This window comes from Copadichromis virginalis, linkage group LG23 (genome assembly GCF_057382275.1).
Source record: "Copadichromis virginalis isolate Kocher_CV1m ecotype Utaka linkage group LG23, C_Virginalis_male_GT1.1, whole genome shotgun sequence".
In the NCBI taxonomy this organism is placed as follows: Eukaryota; Metazoa; Chordata; class Actinopteri; order Cichliformes; family Cichlidae; genus Copadichromis; species Copadichromis virginalis.
This window is the reverse complement of record NC_140639.1, coordinates 23,984,427-24,001,312: the sequence shown is the minus strand read 5'-3', so window position 1 is coordinate 24,001,312 and position 16,886 is coordinate 23,984,427. Positions and strand designations below refer to the sequence as shown.

General features: G+C 42.1%; 1 protein-coding gene across 2 annotated transcripts in view; it reads right to left on the bottom strand.

The window, feature by feature from the left end:
* The window catches only part of LOC146680934 (nck-associated protein 5-like), a 187,205-nt gene extending 171,755 nt beyond the window's left edge, over positions 1-15,450 (bottom strand). For both annotated transcript variants that reach the window (XM_085449739.1, XM_085449740.1), the window contains exons 1-2: positions 15,233-15,450; positions 1,272-1,374 (exon numbers count right to left, since the gene is read on the bottom strand). In XM_085449739.1, coding sequence (XP_085305865.1) covers positions 1,272-1,374; positions 15,233-15,351 — 222 coding nt within the window. In that variant the 5' untranslated portion in view covers positions 15,352-15,450. The remainder of the gene's footprint in view (positions 1-1,271; positions 1,375-15,232) is intronic.
* Between the last annotated feature and the right edge of the window lie 1,436 nt (positions 15,451-16,886).

Sequence of the window (16,886 nt, the reverse complement as noted above, 5' to 3'; positions counted from 1 at the left end):
CTTTCTTCCAGGGTGTATTTATATTTACTTAAATTCTACTTATTTCTGTTTACACTTTCACCATTTCTTGTCGTCCAAAGAAAAGACTGTAAAATTACAGAAATCAATAGCATGTTCACTGGTTTCTCCTGTACGGACTCTAAGGACTGAGGCTCTCTTGCAGGTCAGGAGTAGGTAAAGAAAGGTCAGCAGAAAGCTATAAAGTCAGGTCAAGTCAATAGAGTGTGTAAACATGTTTCGACTTCTTTAGAGACTGATGGTCTGTAACGCAGGCAACAAACTACAAATTAAACCCCTGACCTGCAGCATAAGCATGCATACGTTATTTAACGGCTTTACAGCGTTTCGGGGTTTGTTTTTTGTTTAATTGGTTAGTCACATGGACAAACTGCAGCTTTAAACATTTGCCATTTCATTTGCAACAAACGTGTTCTTGATGACTTCATCACTTCCTATATCTTCATGCTATTTTAAGACTCTTTGATTTATTATTTCCTGCGCAGTGACCGTACTGTATGCACCGAAGGGAAGGGGGGGTAAGCTTCTCTTCTCCCATGCAGACACAACACAGCAGGCACTTGACATTCCAAAGAGGCTCTTTCGAGCAGATTCACCTTCAGTTAACCCTGAGACAAAACAAGTTTCCACTCCTGTGATTTGCAAGAGCGGCCCGGCATAAAGATAAGCCTGTCAGTCACCGGTGGGCAAAGAGTGTTTCACAAACAGTCATGGCAGACTGTCCTTTCTCACTTCTGTTTGACACGTGGGTGTGTTTATGCACTTGGGGGAAAAAATTAAATCTCAGTGTAGCTTTGACATTCTTGCAAGCTAATTAATCTCAGTCTGTAAAAGGCTTAACATCACATTTTTGTGCTCAACAGTGAATACAAGAGGGTCATGAATGGGAAAGATTTGAAGACAGGAAATGAAACATTTTTCATTCCCACCAGATTGAATAAACAAAAACAGAGCAGGTATTTACCATGAGCACCGCCAACTGCTTCGTGGGAAATGCAGTCCAAACAAACCACAAGCAATGGTAGCATGGTCCCAAAAGCAATACCCACACAAAACTCACTCACAAAGGTTTAACAGTGCGATTAAAGGAAAAAGCAGCCACTGCTTTGAAAATTGAAATATCAGCAAAAAATATTTATTTCATGTGAATTACCACTATAATCTTAGGCAATAGCCAATAAATACTGTCCACTTCCTGACCGAGTTAATAGTCTAACAAAATAACACACTGACGGTGTTTAGGAATGACTTACCAGTATGCTGCTGTCAAGAGACAATCTCTTTAACTGTTCTCTCCTCTCCAGCTGTCTGTTCATGCTTCCGCTGCCCTGCAGTGATCCATACACCTGGACAGTCCTTCAGGGAGGGGAAAGGGGCGGAGTGGAGGACAAAAGGACAGTGAAAAAGTCAACAAGGAAAACCTCATATCAGGTGGGTCGTATTTCCGCTGTTACGAGGGCTTTCACCTTTTACAGTGAGATCAAAGTCCAAGTTAGGAGCTGCACAGTCCAGTCACACACTATCCCTTCCCCCTTATTTGTGTAACGCTTCATTCGGTCTCTGTTGCCGTACTTTCAGCCAAAAGCTGACAGGACACTGGGATCACAGTGTTCCTGTTAGCCGTGTCTTACCGCTTGCTCTAGGCATCCCACCCTCTACCCCAACCCCAAACCCCAATCTACAGCTCTTTGTTTTTCTAGGCCTCTCCAAACAGCGCTGGGAACCAGTCCGACCTGGCCTGACTGAGGCCACAGCAGAAGATAAACACTTCACTTCACGCATACTACTCCTTTACAAAGAACTACGGTTTTACACTCACTGCGGTGGTGTACAGAGTAAGTATACCACTTCCTCATTGGTGAGCATGTGGTCAAAGGTCAGCTGTTGGATGCCTCGGGGTCAGAGACAATGTAAGTGCAACTAAACTTGCTATAATGTTATGTAGTTAAGGCAAAGGTTGAAATTAAACTAAAGAATACAGGTAATTATGTGGATTGCATTTCATGTAAAAAAAAAATGGTTAGCATTAAATGTGGCTATGACGCACTTTCCTTATTAGTTATTAGTCTGCAGTGATAGATCTAAATCTCATTTAGATCTAGATCTACAGTCTCATTTATTTTAAAAAAAAAAAAAAACCCTCTTAGCCATCTGTCTCACAGGCCTAAACACCAGTTGGCAACCCCCCAGCAAAATATAATCACTTAAGAAAAATGTGTGTTCTTCAACCGGTTGGTGACTAGTTACTGGAGGTAGCTTTTGATAGCTGAAATCGGTCCCAAAGAGGGTGTTGCAGCAAAAACCTTGTGATTGCTTTAATTGCAAACTGATTTTCAAGGTTACCCATAGTTTGCATGAATGACACCAACTTGTCTTTAAATGCTCACCATTTACTTGCCAAGCATTGGCAAAACTATGATAAGTGTATTTGCAGACAAGTTAGTTTCTTACATACAATCTAGAGGCAATTGCAAGAACCTACTAATTAACTGTATTAATTATATTAATTCTATTATTAAAGATTAGGCTTTATCACTACCTATTAGCTAATAAGGAAAGTCTTTGCTGAGGCCATAAATAATGTGAGAAGTAGGGTTGTTTTCTCATAGACCTTTATGCAACATGACTTCTTTTTCCAGCCAGGAGTTGCCCCCTGCTGCCCATTAGGAAAATTGGATCCTGGTTTCAGGTTGCATTCATCTTTTCTATGCCCATCTTTTCTATGCCCACAGTGACTGCAACTCTGATATGGTTTAGATAATTTAGCATTTAATAAGGTTTACAATTACTGACCAAATCAGCTACAACTGGGGAAAGCCCTGTGTACCTCTTTGTGACCAGTTTCATGCCAGCAATCTTGAGCAACCACTCACCTACTGGTTAGGAAATTCACATTTTTCCATTGCAAACAGAGGTCGCCAAATGACTGAGGCCTTGTAATATGGCCACCCTGTGTTAAACAAGCTGCTTTCCAATTCTGTGAGCATGCAGTGTCCTTGGTTTTCAATCAAATAGCTGATAGCTAAAAGGTTCAACTCAAAACCTCAGAAGTAGCTGAAAAGTGGTGACACAATTGTTAAGTCTACCTTTTACATGGTGGATTTGGTTTAGATCATAGTTAATATCATACTTGAGAAGTTCAGAATAGGCAGAACTTGGAAAAGGCATTTATGAAATTTATAAGGTAAATCTACAGTCCTGCTCTGTATCACGATTTACTAGGTTCAGAGTTTAGGTGATATGTGCTTACCCTCCTCACAAACCTACTTATGCAACAAACAAACCCTTTTGCATCCACTGCAGGCGCTATCCGTTACACCCTGTCTAAAGCTTCAGCAGCATGACTGCACTTGTCAAATATGCCCACACATCAACATGACATGTTCCATCCACTGCCAATCTGTTAAGTCCAAACTTATCGACATGAAACATCAGGATCAGCCGCTGCCTTTTCATCCAGATCTGATCTTATATTTTGAAACATGATACTGTCCCTTTCTGCCCTATTTCTGAACAGCCCTGGGCAATCAAGTGTAGCGGGAATTTCTCTAATCAGCAAACAGGATGTGAAATGCTCTGTCTTTAATGACACAGAAACATCAGACTCCTGACCGTCTCACTTACTCTGGCTTTGTGATGACTAATTGTGAAAGTGTTTTGCAACAGATGAAATGATGGTCTATGTTTAGCATGCATTTTAGTTTGGTCTATTTTCTCCTGGAGATTAGGAGAGGAAGTAAATCTTCCCTTGGATTCAGAGATATGGGGTTATAGGAAATTGAGAGTAAATGATTAAAATGGATTACAGCACAGCGCTTGATTACACAGACCCAACAAAGAAACCATGGATGGCATTTTCCTTTGGGTGTACAGTGTGAGGGATGAGGCAGTGGATCGATGGGAAGTGATTAAGATGAAACAAACACCTTACAAGCCACATATCAGGGACATTGAGATAAAGGCAGGCAATAAAACACTGGAACACTGCTACCTTTGACATTTGAACAAACCGAATGATGTTTTGTCTTAGTGCTGTCAGTTGCCCTTAGTACCAGGTAACATTCAGTAACAGCTCAGAGAACAAAATGGATCAAAAAAGCATATTTAACACTGATAACAAGAGAAAGTGGAACATTGTTACAATATATACAGTTATAAAGTTAAGCACATAAACACAAGTCAGGGGCTGTACAATTAACTGAATTTAGTCTAGATCATTTTCTGGCTTCTTACTTACACTTAAAAGCCAGTGGAAACCTTTTAAGCGATGAGGACATGTACATCGTGGACAGGAATGCGGGTTTGAGTGGGAAGTCATCAAGACCATTTATGTGAAAGGGGGACAATCATCTCTGAACTGAGGAGGGGGCTTAAGAGTACATCTTTCACCATCTGACAATGTTGTGATTGCAGCCATTCCCCAACTCTCTGTGAATGGTACTCATGGTCATTGATCAATTGTCATGAGCGTTTGCATATCAATGATCATGTAACTGACCTCAAAGCCCAGTGTTCATTCAATGGCTCTAGTTTCAGTCATTACGCAAAAGTACTGTTTATAAGGTTGGAGAAACCTGCAGGCAGCTGAGACTGAAGAAGTCACTTGGATGAGTGACGAAGCCTTTCTCCCACAGAAAGCGCTACGTCCAGATAAACAGAATCAACTTTCTGGTATTTCGTCACCTGCATGATTGAGCATGTATCACGACAATTTTTGGCTTTGATCAAAACAGTTGAGCAACACTGCAAGTTTGCAAAGCAAAGGCAAATCACACTAAACTTGTAAGCTCTTGTAGGGATGTGTGTGTGTGTGATTGTGGGGCTTGTAGTGAAAAAGTGCTACATAACAACAGGTTCATGTATCAACAGTGGAAATTCGTTCAGGTAAGGTTTTATGATACGGCCCGCAACTAAGACCCCTTACTCACGCAACTTGCATTGTCAGACATTCCTCTGTCACTCCTTTTCTTTAAATGTGTGAACAGAACAAGCTGCTTTGATGAGGCTGTGACAGGATATGTTTTCTGTTTGTGTGATCTAGATTTTACAGCATTACACAGCTATCACAAGGAAGACGAGTTAGTCTGTAATTGCTTTGGTTTGTTTCGTCGGCACTTCTTAAAGAATAATAGTTGGCGATGAAGTGTGAAATACTTCCAAGCCTCGATGATAGAGTGTAATCCTGGGCTCTACAGTAAAGAACTAATCAATATCTCATCCATTAAGCATTCACTGGGCAGATGTGGTGCTCATGGAAGCATGGAAATCTGATTGCTGCTGAAAGTTACGGCCGTGGCCGCCGTCTGTAAAAGTCAAAGCCATGGCCAATTTTCCTCAGACGACAGACTTGTGACTGTCGACCGATCGTTCGTATTTCTCGGTTGCTTGGTTTTAAAGGAAATGAAACACTTGGGGTCTGTTGGCCATGATGAATGCTCTTTTAAATATGGATTGACAAACAGTAGTTTTGGACGAGCTATTAGAGATACAGACATTAGAGTAACTCAGTCTCCATCTACATAATGTGATTTTCTCCTGCGTTTAGCTGAAGTTATACTTCATATTCCAAGAACTGCCACCACTTTGCAAGCATTTATGACAATCCAGGGGCCTCTCTGTAACTGTCCCGCCTCCCTCCTCATTCCCCGTGATTTACACCTAAAGCAATTACTGATATGTTAAACTGGACTAGTGTTGACCTACGCAAAGTGACACGCGTCAACGCCTATAGTCCACACGGCCCCCAGCCAGTCGGCAACCAAGGCAGTGGGATGGAAAGGATATAATCAAAGGAGGCCAGGAGGACGCTGACATCTGGGAGTCTTTGTGCTGTAGGCCTAATTAGATGCCAGGGTGAGGGAAGGAGGGAGGAAAGGCAGGATGGTGTGTGTGTGTTTGTGTACAACACAAAATGGGGGTTGTTTGAGGTGGGAGTCGTTTTTTAACATCTGCTCCAGGAACAAGAGAGGACCCAGCTGAAGTCACAGAGCCCCAGACAGCTCTGAAACTACAACAGGGATAATGTGAGGGGATAACAGCTTAATGATAACACTTAAACCCATTGAGAGATCGCTGTACAGAAAACAGCCTCGTGGATAAATGGCAATAACAAGCCCAGATTGTCCATGAATATGGATCGTCATGGCTCCGGTTTGATACTGTTCTTTTATAAGGTGGGATAAATTAGGCAGCTGTGCATTTATTGCAATCACTGGCTTTTTTTTTGTTACTGGCCCTCTTAACTCTATTGCAGGGCTGAATAATCATACAGTAAAGGGACCTCCTGAAGAAACACTGTTGCTCCACCCTCTGGCTTTTGATTCGTAAGTGTTACAGAGATCACACTCTGCCACAAGTGACAATACCGCCCTTTGTACCTAGTATAGTAAGGCATTCTCCCACGCATATTCTCGCTTCGCCACAAATAAGAAAGTCCTTGTCGTGGTTGGTTTAAGCAGGGGGTGGCCTGAACTTTGGCACTCGCGCAACAAAACATTTAACTGAGCAATGGGAAATTATTTCCCCCTCCCTTTATGTATACAGTATGAAGTGGTTTAGTCACGGGTTATATAATAAATTATATGATAAATAGTGGAGCAAATACATGTAAGCCTATATTTAAATGGCCATCTGGAGCCAAAGATTAGCAGTATGGGGGCTTTTTTGTATAATTAGTGGAAACCTTTAGGTCTTGGAAACAAAAGCCTCTTGGCCAAATGGTAACTCTGAACTCTGTGATCAATACCCCAAAATGGGGGGCAGGGGTGCCAGGAAGTGCCAGGGCCTGAAAATGGATGGTAGTGGTGGTGAGGGGAGATTGGACATTGATTGGTGCACCCCCCTTTTGCCCCAGGAACCAATTCATTTTTGTGTCTGTACCCTGTGCGCTGGCTTGAATTAAGGATGGGGGGTGGCTGAAACGGGGTCAGCACAGAGGCATCCCCTACGGTCCACAGCCTAGTTCTCTTTATTTTTCTTCTTCTTCTTCTGAATGATCCATCCGGACTGCCATGTCCGCTGCGACTGAATGAATGAATGAATGACCGGGGAGAAGATTATACGTTTGAGCCTCGCTTTTAATTTGCTGCAGTGGGAGGGTAACGTTTTGGGAGTGGGGGCTGCTATTACTTTCCATTCATGGGGGAGAAAATTGAAGCATGCGAGTGCCTGATTTGGGGTTTTTAATGTGTGGAGAGAGAGCAGCACAGATGGCCTGTGCTGATCGGATGTTTTGAGTCCCTCTGCTGGCCGGCCTGTCTCATCCTGCCTCTGCATGTGTCCCGGTACAGTTGGCACAACCTAACGTGGAATTACAGCGTCTGAGGGTCCCAAACAATAGGCCGTATTTTACACTGGCCTGTTGTTGCTGTCATGCTCTAAGGAAACCAATCATTAAAATGAATGTTTTGTCTAAATGTTGTATAGCCTCTGCCACGGTATATCAGTGTTTAGACTGTGCTGGTAATCAGGTTAAGTGAGGTGAGTATTTATCATGTGGGTGTGAAGATGTGAGGCTTATTGCCAAGGCTAACAGGTCAATGTAACACGCTCTTTAAAATGAATACTGATAATCCAGGCGAGGGATGATTCGCATACGCTTTATGCTTGCTTGTGAAACCATGATTATGTTCTTTCATTTTAATCTTATACGAGGAGGCCAGTCTCAGCATGCGCATGTTTATCAGCACCGAGATTATGCGGCATGAGCATGTGTGTCTCCTTCTGGCACTTAAACTAGATTATTAGAAAATTATGGGCTTGTGTTGAAGGTATGGAAAGGATTTGTAATGCACATGTCTGCATAACTGTGTGCAGGAAAGCATGGTTATTTGCTTAGGCCTTTAGTTCTCAATGTCATTATGATTGCAAAGGAACAAGGACAGCCTATGCATAACTGAATAAACAGCCTACGTCCTTTGAACACAGTGAGAATGACTACAGCTGGCGAGGCCGAGTGAAGACAAACTCGATTAGAGCTGCAGTTTATTTTCATTTTCAATTTACCTTACTAATATGGAGGCCCTAAAGTGTCATAATAATTTTGAAAGTGTGTGGTTAGTCATAAGCTGTGTCCCAAAACGTTGGCTGCATCCGTCGGAGGACTTGGCCTTCGCGGCCTACGTGGGCCGGGTCCTTCGAAGACCAAGAAGGCTGGAAGTGTGAGACTGTGAAATGGGACGGTCTAGCCTTCAGATTTGCGTCAACGCTGTCTCGGTGGAGTTTAATAAACTCGGCCGTCTGCTCCTTGCTATCTAAAATATAACAGGACACTGGCGTAAATTCTCGACTAGGGATGGGTACCGGTGTCGTTCTGACATAAACGGTAGTAACCAGACCGAAAAGCAGCGCACATTTCGGTGCTTTATTTCGGTGCTTTTTTTCCTGAGCTGTGATACACTTTAGATTCTAGCCAATCATTTTACGTTTCCGAGGATAGTTGGCGGGGCCAGGTACGTACGTTCTGTTAGAGCAGAGCTACAGATTAAAAATGTCCAAGGCGAAGCGGTCAAAAGTCTGGCTGTACTTCATAGCAAAATATGCAAACTCAGCAGCCTGCAACAAGTGCTTTAAGCTGATACTGTGATACTGTCAAAGGAGGTAACAGCTCAAATCCGATGAAACACCTGGCGACGCATAGCGTTTTTTTTAAAAGCCCAGAAATGCGTTGTATTTGATAGCTTGCTGCGAGACCTCACACCGAGCACATCTACTGCGGGTGGGTTGCCTGTTATGCAACATCCCCCAAAAACACGAAGAGGAGAGTCCTGGCCCCTAGCCCTGCCAGTGTAGCAGAAATGATGACAGATGATGGTGGCAGCAGCCGTTCTTCTCTGCGTGAGTAGCTAATTTACGTTGAGTAGGCTAACCACGTTATTACATTAATGCATGTAAGGTGAACTAGCAAACACCATCATAGCTACATGCGGCTGTCTTCTTGTTTGATGGCAGATGCTCCCTTCACCCTGGCTAAAAAGGCTAAAATGACCAAAGAAAAAGTGGAAAACAGTTAAACATGAGAGGTTTAGGACAAAGTTTGTGTTTTTTCCATTGTTTAAGCACTGCTTCCAGCCAAGAGTGATACCATATATGCCCCATAGCTGCAGAAAACGCTAACATTGTTATATTTTTACAAAAAGCAGCTGAACATGAGAGGTTTTTGGACCAATTTTGTGTTCTCCATTCTTTAAGCACCGGTTTGAGCACCGTTTGAGCACCGGCACCGTTTCAAAAGTACCGATTTGGCACCGGTATCGGATAAAACCTAAACGATACCCATCCCTATTCTCGACCATCTCATACTTCTGTTTAATCAGTTTTCTGTTTGACGTTTATTCAGCTGTGTGAAAACCAAGGAAGAACCCACCCAATGGATTAATAAAGTTTTATTTAATCTAATAATCTAATAACTTTGATCTCAGTCAAACCGATTTACTCCAGAACAAATAAAACACAGAAAAAAGCCCAACAATTACATTTTTAAGTTATCCGAGTGACTTTTAAATCATGTTTAACCTGAGTAGCGAAAGACAGCGGGGTCTGAAACGATGAAGCCGGGAGTCCGCTGCTCTCGCCGGCTCGAGTGACCATTGAACCCCCCGGCTTGCTATCGAGCGGGTGGGTAACAGACGTCTCCGAAAACATCGGCGCACTTTTGCAAATATGCGATGTCTTGATAAACCGAGCTGATATTTGAAGTTTACACAGCTACTTTCTCGTCTGAAAATATGTTAAAAGTTTATTTTGTGACCCAGAAAGATTAATAAGAGTAATTTTAAAACTTAGTAGCGGCCGCCATTATTGGAAACTGAAATTGGCTGGGCCGTGCTATGAATTCTGGGATATGGTGGGCCACGAAGGACACACCCGACCCATCCTTCAAATTCGGGGAAATGAAGGACGCATTTGTCGGCCGCATTTGAAGGAGTCGACGAATTGGGACAGCCTTCGTCACCTGGCTGTGACGTAATCGGCCTTCAAATGCGGCCTCCGGAGGATGCATCCAGCATTTTGGGACACAGCTACAATGTTGTGTACTATCTTCACACAAGACAAAATAGTTTGTGGGTTTGTGACAATAATTATATTTATTAATAAATACACTAATAAATACACTTTGCTTATGGGCAACATAAATACTAATCATGTTTTTGACTGACATGTACAGTTGTGGTCAGTAGTTTACAGACACTCCTCGTGAGCATGAATGTCATGTTAATTTGTAATTTGGGGGGTTTTAATGGTTTTAAAAGCAGACTTGTCCAGTATCAGCACTGTGGGTGTTGTACCGGACTATCCATCTATGTTCCACCCCTTACCTATGACCATGTGATCTGGGTAACAGTAATAGTAATAATAATAATTAGCAGCCAAAATGAGTTTCCTTCGTAGGGTGGCTGGCTTAGAGACAGCTGATGTGGTTGGAGCATCTGGTTAGGATGCCTCCTGGGAGCCTCCCTTTGGAGGTTTTTCTGTGAAATTGGGAAGAAACCCCAGGCTAGACCAAGAGCACACTGAAGAGAATGTATATCTCATCTGGCATGGGAGCACCTCGGGATCTCCCAGGACGAACAGTAAAGTGTTGGTGGGGAGAAGGACATCTGGAAATGTCAGCTTTGCCTGCTACCACCCACAGACTGCGCAAAAGATGGCCACCATGACCTCACCCACTGGTCATCTTGATACGTCAAGGTTAGCGTTTTGGCCGCCCCCACGTTGGTTTTTGGAGCCAGAAGTTACCTTATATAGATAATTTATAGCTTGGTCACCAATCTACAACTAACAAAACAGTAGAATTTAACTCACCAAAACTGAAGTACAAACCTCTGAGGTGGCCACAATATCTGTAAGATTTTGGAGCTCCAACACTACATACACGGTGACTAGATGTATGGATATCCCATAACTCCAAATCCATTTACTCTCATGGCATGGCCATATTCAACCCAAAACTCCAACACATTTCTCCAACAAGCAACAATGAACAAACTGAATCTTTTGTAACGGTGTTCCACTAGTGTGTATCTGAAATCCCCATGCTAATGTTGTTCCTGTATGATCACAACAATGTTGGTCCATGATCAATATTGCAATTGACCAATCAATGGTTTGATAGTGATAGTTTTAATAGCATTAGGCTAATACTAGCTTAATGCTCAGCTGTCATAGGTCAGTTGCAATGTTGATCCTGGACCAACATTACTATGATGGTGTACGAATGACACCAACATGGCGATATTTTAGATCATGCCAAATTTCCAATTAGGGTGAGAGTGGAAAATTCCACCAGTAAAACTTTACCCATAGGATGAGTCTTCAATAATCCGGTTAAATGCAAGAGCCCAAAAAGATATCAAGAAACATTCACAAGATTCAGTCCAAATCAGACAAGAAAACACCTCAGAGCACCATACACTGCAGATCATTTAAATGCATCTTCAAGGGCAAATAAAGTTTATTAAAAAAAAAAAAAAGAAGTAACATCTAAGTCCTCATTTAAGCCAGGATATTTAGTGGCCTATAATTTATAAATCCAAAAAGCTTCCCTTTGGTTATGGAGCCCTGGTAAATTATTTCATCGTATTGAAAGAGGAATGTGGTTAATTCCAATCGCTTGTACTGTAGAAGAGTTACTATTATGAAAGTCCAGGTAGTGTTTAGCCTTGGACTCATTAATGTTACTTGTGTGTATGGCATATTTGTTTTCCGCTAACCTGACCTCCAACCTCCAATCTTTTTGTTCTACCAAAGTAAAAAGAGAGCAGACTAGCCCCACCAGACTCAGGTCAGGACATCTGTCATTCAAGCCATTCCACTTACTCAGTTATCCAGCTGGATCAACCAGCCCCTCTCTCAGGCTACGTCCACACTAGCCCGGATAGATTTGAAAACGGCATTTTCATCTGAAAAACATGTTTTCAGTTGTTTTCAAAGAGTTCCGCGTCCACACAAAAACGGCCGAAAACGCTGACGTTGCCGTTCCGCGCATGCGTGAAACGCAAGACAACTCGACCTGTGTCATTTCCCTCTGCCATTTATTTACATTCCGGCTCTTTGAACCGTGGCGGCGAAATGGCAAGACAAAGCATGTTACCACTTGGGTTAAGTGGTCACATGACTGCATCATGACCAACATGCGTCACCGTTTTCCAAAGTCTGCATTTTCGAGTGTCCACACTGCGATGGGACAGCTCTGTTTTGAAATGTATCCGTTTTCGAGAGCGTTTTCCAAACGCTGCGTTTTTCCTTGGGGAAAACACCATCTCAGTGTGGACGGGAGGGCAAAACAGAGAGAAAATGATGCGTTTTCAAACAAAAACGCATTAGTGTGGATGTAGCCTCAGTCTGGTCCTGCCTGAGATTTTTTGCTATTAAAAGGGAGGTTTTCCTTCCCACTGTTACCAAGTGCTTACTGATAGGCGGTCATCTGATTTTGGGCTTTTCCTTGTATTATTGTTGGCTCTTTACCTTACAGTATAAAGTAAAGCAGTAAGGCTGTGAAGCTGATTTTTAATAATGTACAATTTAGCATTTGAACATGGGAGTTTATGGCAGACTACTCGAGTGAGAAGAGGAACTACCACTACTTCACTAGCTCAGTAAGATCCCAGTTTACATAAAATTATTACTTGGGTAAGATGACTCATTCATATGACAAATACATATTTTGTGCGCAAGATAATGCCTGGTAAAGACCAAATGAAAACTTCTTTCCACAATAAGTTGATAAGATTTTGCACACAAGATGAAAGAAATCCACCTTTTGAGATCCCATGGGCTAAAATAGCTTCTTGTTTCATAAATCAACAGTCCATAGCTTACAAGTGTTCAGTTCTATCAGATGTAATCTAGAGCAGATTTTGGATATTCAGAAGCTGGAACCAGCAAATGTTGGCAGTTGTCTGCCACGTTTCTGCCAAACGCTCACAGGCAAGGACAGCGTGACTAAGGGAGAAAAAACAATCCTGTATATTTAATAAGTAAGGAACAAACGGAGCTCCTCGTTATGCTTTTAAGCTGTAACTCAGAGGCATTTGTAAATCATTTGGTGTGCAATAACCAGACAGATTTTTGACACCTAGTTCTGCATTTTTAAACAGGGCTGTGCTTATATTTTCACTCGCTTTGCTCCAGTTCTGTCTCAATGTGGAGTCCTCCACATTGTGATGTTATTTATTCATACCATTTAATGATACATTTTACAGAATTTGCATGAAGCCTTCACAGTCTTTGAAGATTGTATTAATATTTGACTTAGCCTACTTGTTCACTAAAGATGAGCTTGGCTGAGAAGACTGACAAAGCTCGTGTACTTTGCTTTCATTACTTCCTAAGTAAAATTGTGCCAAGTGAGATGTCTTTCTCAGTCACTTACAGTAACAAAGACTGTGCCCGAACCTGTCTGCCCTCTTTAGTCAGTGGTATTTAGCAGGCAATTTAATGTGGGGGTTTAAAAAAAAAAGGAGGGAGGGGTCGGAGGTCTGTCGGAGAGAAAAAAGAAAAACAATGACTACAATGTCGTCATCCTGTTCATGAGGGGAGTCCCTGCAATTCCCTGCGATTATCCCACCAGATGCGTAGGACATTTTACATACACATCCTGGAAAAAAAAAAAAAGTTAACTGAACATCCTGCTGGGGGACTTGCAGCGTGCTTCAGCAGCGTGACTCTCCACTGAACTCTCTCATGATAGTGCTTCAGGTAGAAAAAAAGCCAGAAAAATATTCTCCAAAGGCCCAGTAGTGATGCAGCATGCCAAGAGAGGGCAGAGGAATTTTCCAAGCGTTATCAAAATACACAACTGTGCCCCCTTCTCAGCTTGGTATGCGAGCATCATGCGATGGGCAGCTTGCTGAAAAACTGAACACATGCATTTCATCAGCAGGCTTCTGCTGACAGCTTGAGAAACAACAGCGTTTTTGTGCATGTTTATCTATGCGGATGTTTTCCAATGTGCATTTTCTCTCAAAGAAGGATGTGAAAACCAAACACATTCATGTCTTTTTATGAGTTTATCACTTTTTGTTTTTAGGCTAATTTGAGCTGTTTACAGTAATGATTAGTCTGCTTTACGTTACATAAATTCCACAAATATATATTATAAAAATGCTTTTTAAAATGACAGTTGTAATAAATGTAGACTCTTTGTAAATCTGCTTGAGCTAGTTGTAATCAAGCAATTTTAATATTTCAGAATTAAATTAAACCACCTCTTTGATATTGTTTTATTTAAAAAACAAACAAACACAGTAATACAAGCCTTTATATCTATTTGCACACCAACATCTAGCAATTTTACATATCAGTAATTTCATATTTTTAAACATCACAAAAAATATTGTAAAAAACAACTTTACTAGCTCTTTCTTTAGCTAAATGATTTGCCAATTAGCGCATTGCTAAAATGTTACTAAACATGTTTTGATCTAAACAGCATTTTTATTTTAGCTTGACATTCCTCGCTCAGTTAATTATCCTAGCTACAAATTAGCTAGCCTAGTTGCTAATTGCATAGGCTAATTAATAGACTAGCTCATTTGTAGCAAGATGCTAACCTGAAATTTTGACTTCCCAATAGCAAAAAGCAGTTCTCAAAAGTGTATTTATTTTTATTTCATTTTGAAAAAAAGAAGAAGAAGAAATTAGCCAATTACTAATACGGCTACATGCTGGGTGGCAAATAAGTAGTGGATAGCAATCACAGATTCAACTGGGCTTACTTACAAAGCTAATTAGCTTAGTAAATAGCTGGCTAAATTTTGTTCTGAAATCTTGAAATTGCTTCTTACAACCAGCTAAATCACAAAGCATTTACATTTTTGGGGTTTCAGGTACTAATTACAAGTTAACTGGCCTTTTTAAAACTATTTTAACTACCTTTCCACAGACTTTGCATTAATTTGCATAATATAAGACAGAGGAAACATTACTGTAAATACTATAATTAGCCCATAAAAGCTCAACTGTCAGCTTCATGGATTAATCTTGGAGTTTTAAAGTAAGAGTTCCATTTAAATGAATAAAAACAACTGAAAAACAGCAAAATAAAAAACTTTCATGTTGCAGAGCTACTATTACTACTACAGGAGAAAACAATACAAATTGAGTTAAACATCAAATTGGCACTAGCTGATATTAGTCAGCTAGCCCAATGAAGGTTTAAACTGCTCAGTTTCCCATAATGTCAGAAGACAAACAAGCAGGAATCCAAACTTACTCTGCGCCAGCCGGATCCTCTCCACTCAACAGGTCTGCAGCTCCCAGACTGTCAGGAGTGTTTTGGCTAGGAAGACAACCTGATGATGTGGACCTTTCTTTGATGGCAGCTGAAAACATGCTGTTGTAAATTCCCCTGGAAGTGTTGCACAGAGGGGGGGGAGGAGGGAAGTCACACACACAAACACACAACACTATCTGTGCTGCCAGCTCTAGAAGTCTGCAGCAACACCCAGTGAGACTTGTAAATAGAAGGGAGGGAGGGTGGTGGTGCTGGTGCTGGTGCAGGAGGGAGCTGGGGAGGCGTGGTGGGGCGGGAGGATAAGGAGAGTGAGGAGAAGTTCCACATTACATCAGCAGCAGCTGTTGACAGGCCTGCGTTTATTAACTAACTGCCAGGGCCGGAGGAGTCACACCACACAGAGCGCGCTCTTGCACACACACACACACACACATACAGAAATGTGCAAACACATGGATGGTTCCTCAGAATATAAAAGAGAAACACTATACTGCTGGGAAGCTCTTAAAGAGGAGCTTCTTTCCCAGGATTCACCTCTCTCTGCTTGGCTTTCAGGTGTTACCTGTCATGTGTTTACACTGGCTGCGAGACTTGCTGACTGGACTGGAAGAGCTGTTTGCCTGACTCAGACAGCAGTAATGGCATTACTGCAAAGAGAGGCCTGCTTCTGCATTCCTCAAGTGTCTTGGCTTGGCGGACTCCCCAGCCTCTTAGCTCAGCCTGTATTTCTCTCCCTCCCCTTCCCTGCCTCTCTTTCCTTCTCATTTAAATGGAGGCACATGACTCTCGGCTTCACTGCCAAGTATACTTCTCTGTGCCGGCCGCGAGCCACCACCAGCACTCTGCTTTTCATTGCCCTCTCTGCAGGGCACTCCTCAGAGAGTCTGCATTCCTTCGCTGCCACCCATCCGAGGCTCAAAGAGCAGCCCTGCCACTTGTATTAACCTCATCTCTCGTGCTATATCTCCTTAAATTCGGTTTGTTTTACTGATTTTTTGCAGGATGCACCAAAAACACAAAGTGCATTTGCTTGAAATAAGCCGGGGTTCCATGTTTTTCAGCACGACCGCCCACCGCTTCTCATCCCTAACCGCTGTGAACAAATGGTCTGCTTTCAGCCCGTCTCTGCTACATTCCTTGCGGTCTCAAATGCAATAATTTCTGCAGCAATTCCATTCTGTTTGTCGCATTCTTGCCCCGTAAGCTCACTGCATTGCAACATTGTTCACTCGGCGGAGGCAGAAGAAGATGGAGTGAGCTGACGACATTGCAATACGCCGGGGCGGTGGGGAGCTGGAAGATAAATGACTGCACACACAAAAACACCTAAAAAGATTTCTGAGCTGCTTTGAAGGCAGAGCACACAAGAAAGAGTGAGATCCCCGGCCATCCTGCAATCACAGGCATTCAATTAAACCTAAATGTCAGGAGCTAATGGGATAAAGAGCAGCATGGTGTTACGCTGATCAGCATCAAGGAGAGGGTTAATAATACAAGAACCACCGTATCTTCTTCATTAAGCTTTTCATAATAGAAATCTTTGACTGGATAATTGGAAGCTTGTGATTTATTTATTGAATCTGGAGTGAAGAGAGAAATGTCTTTTGCTAGATTTGAATTTGAAATATTAGCA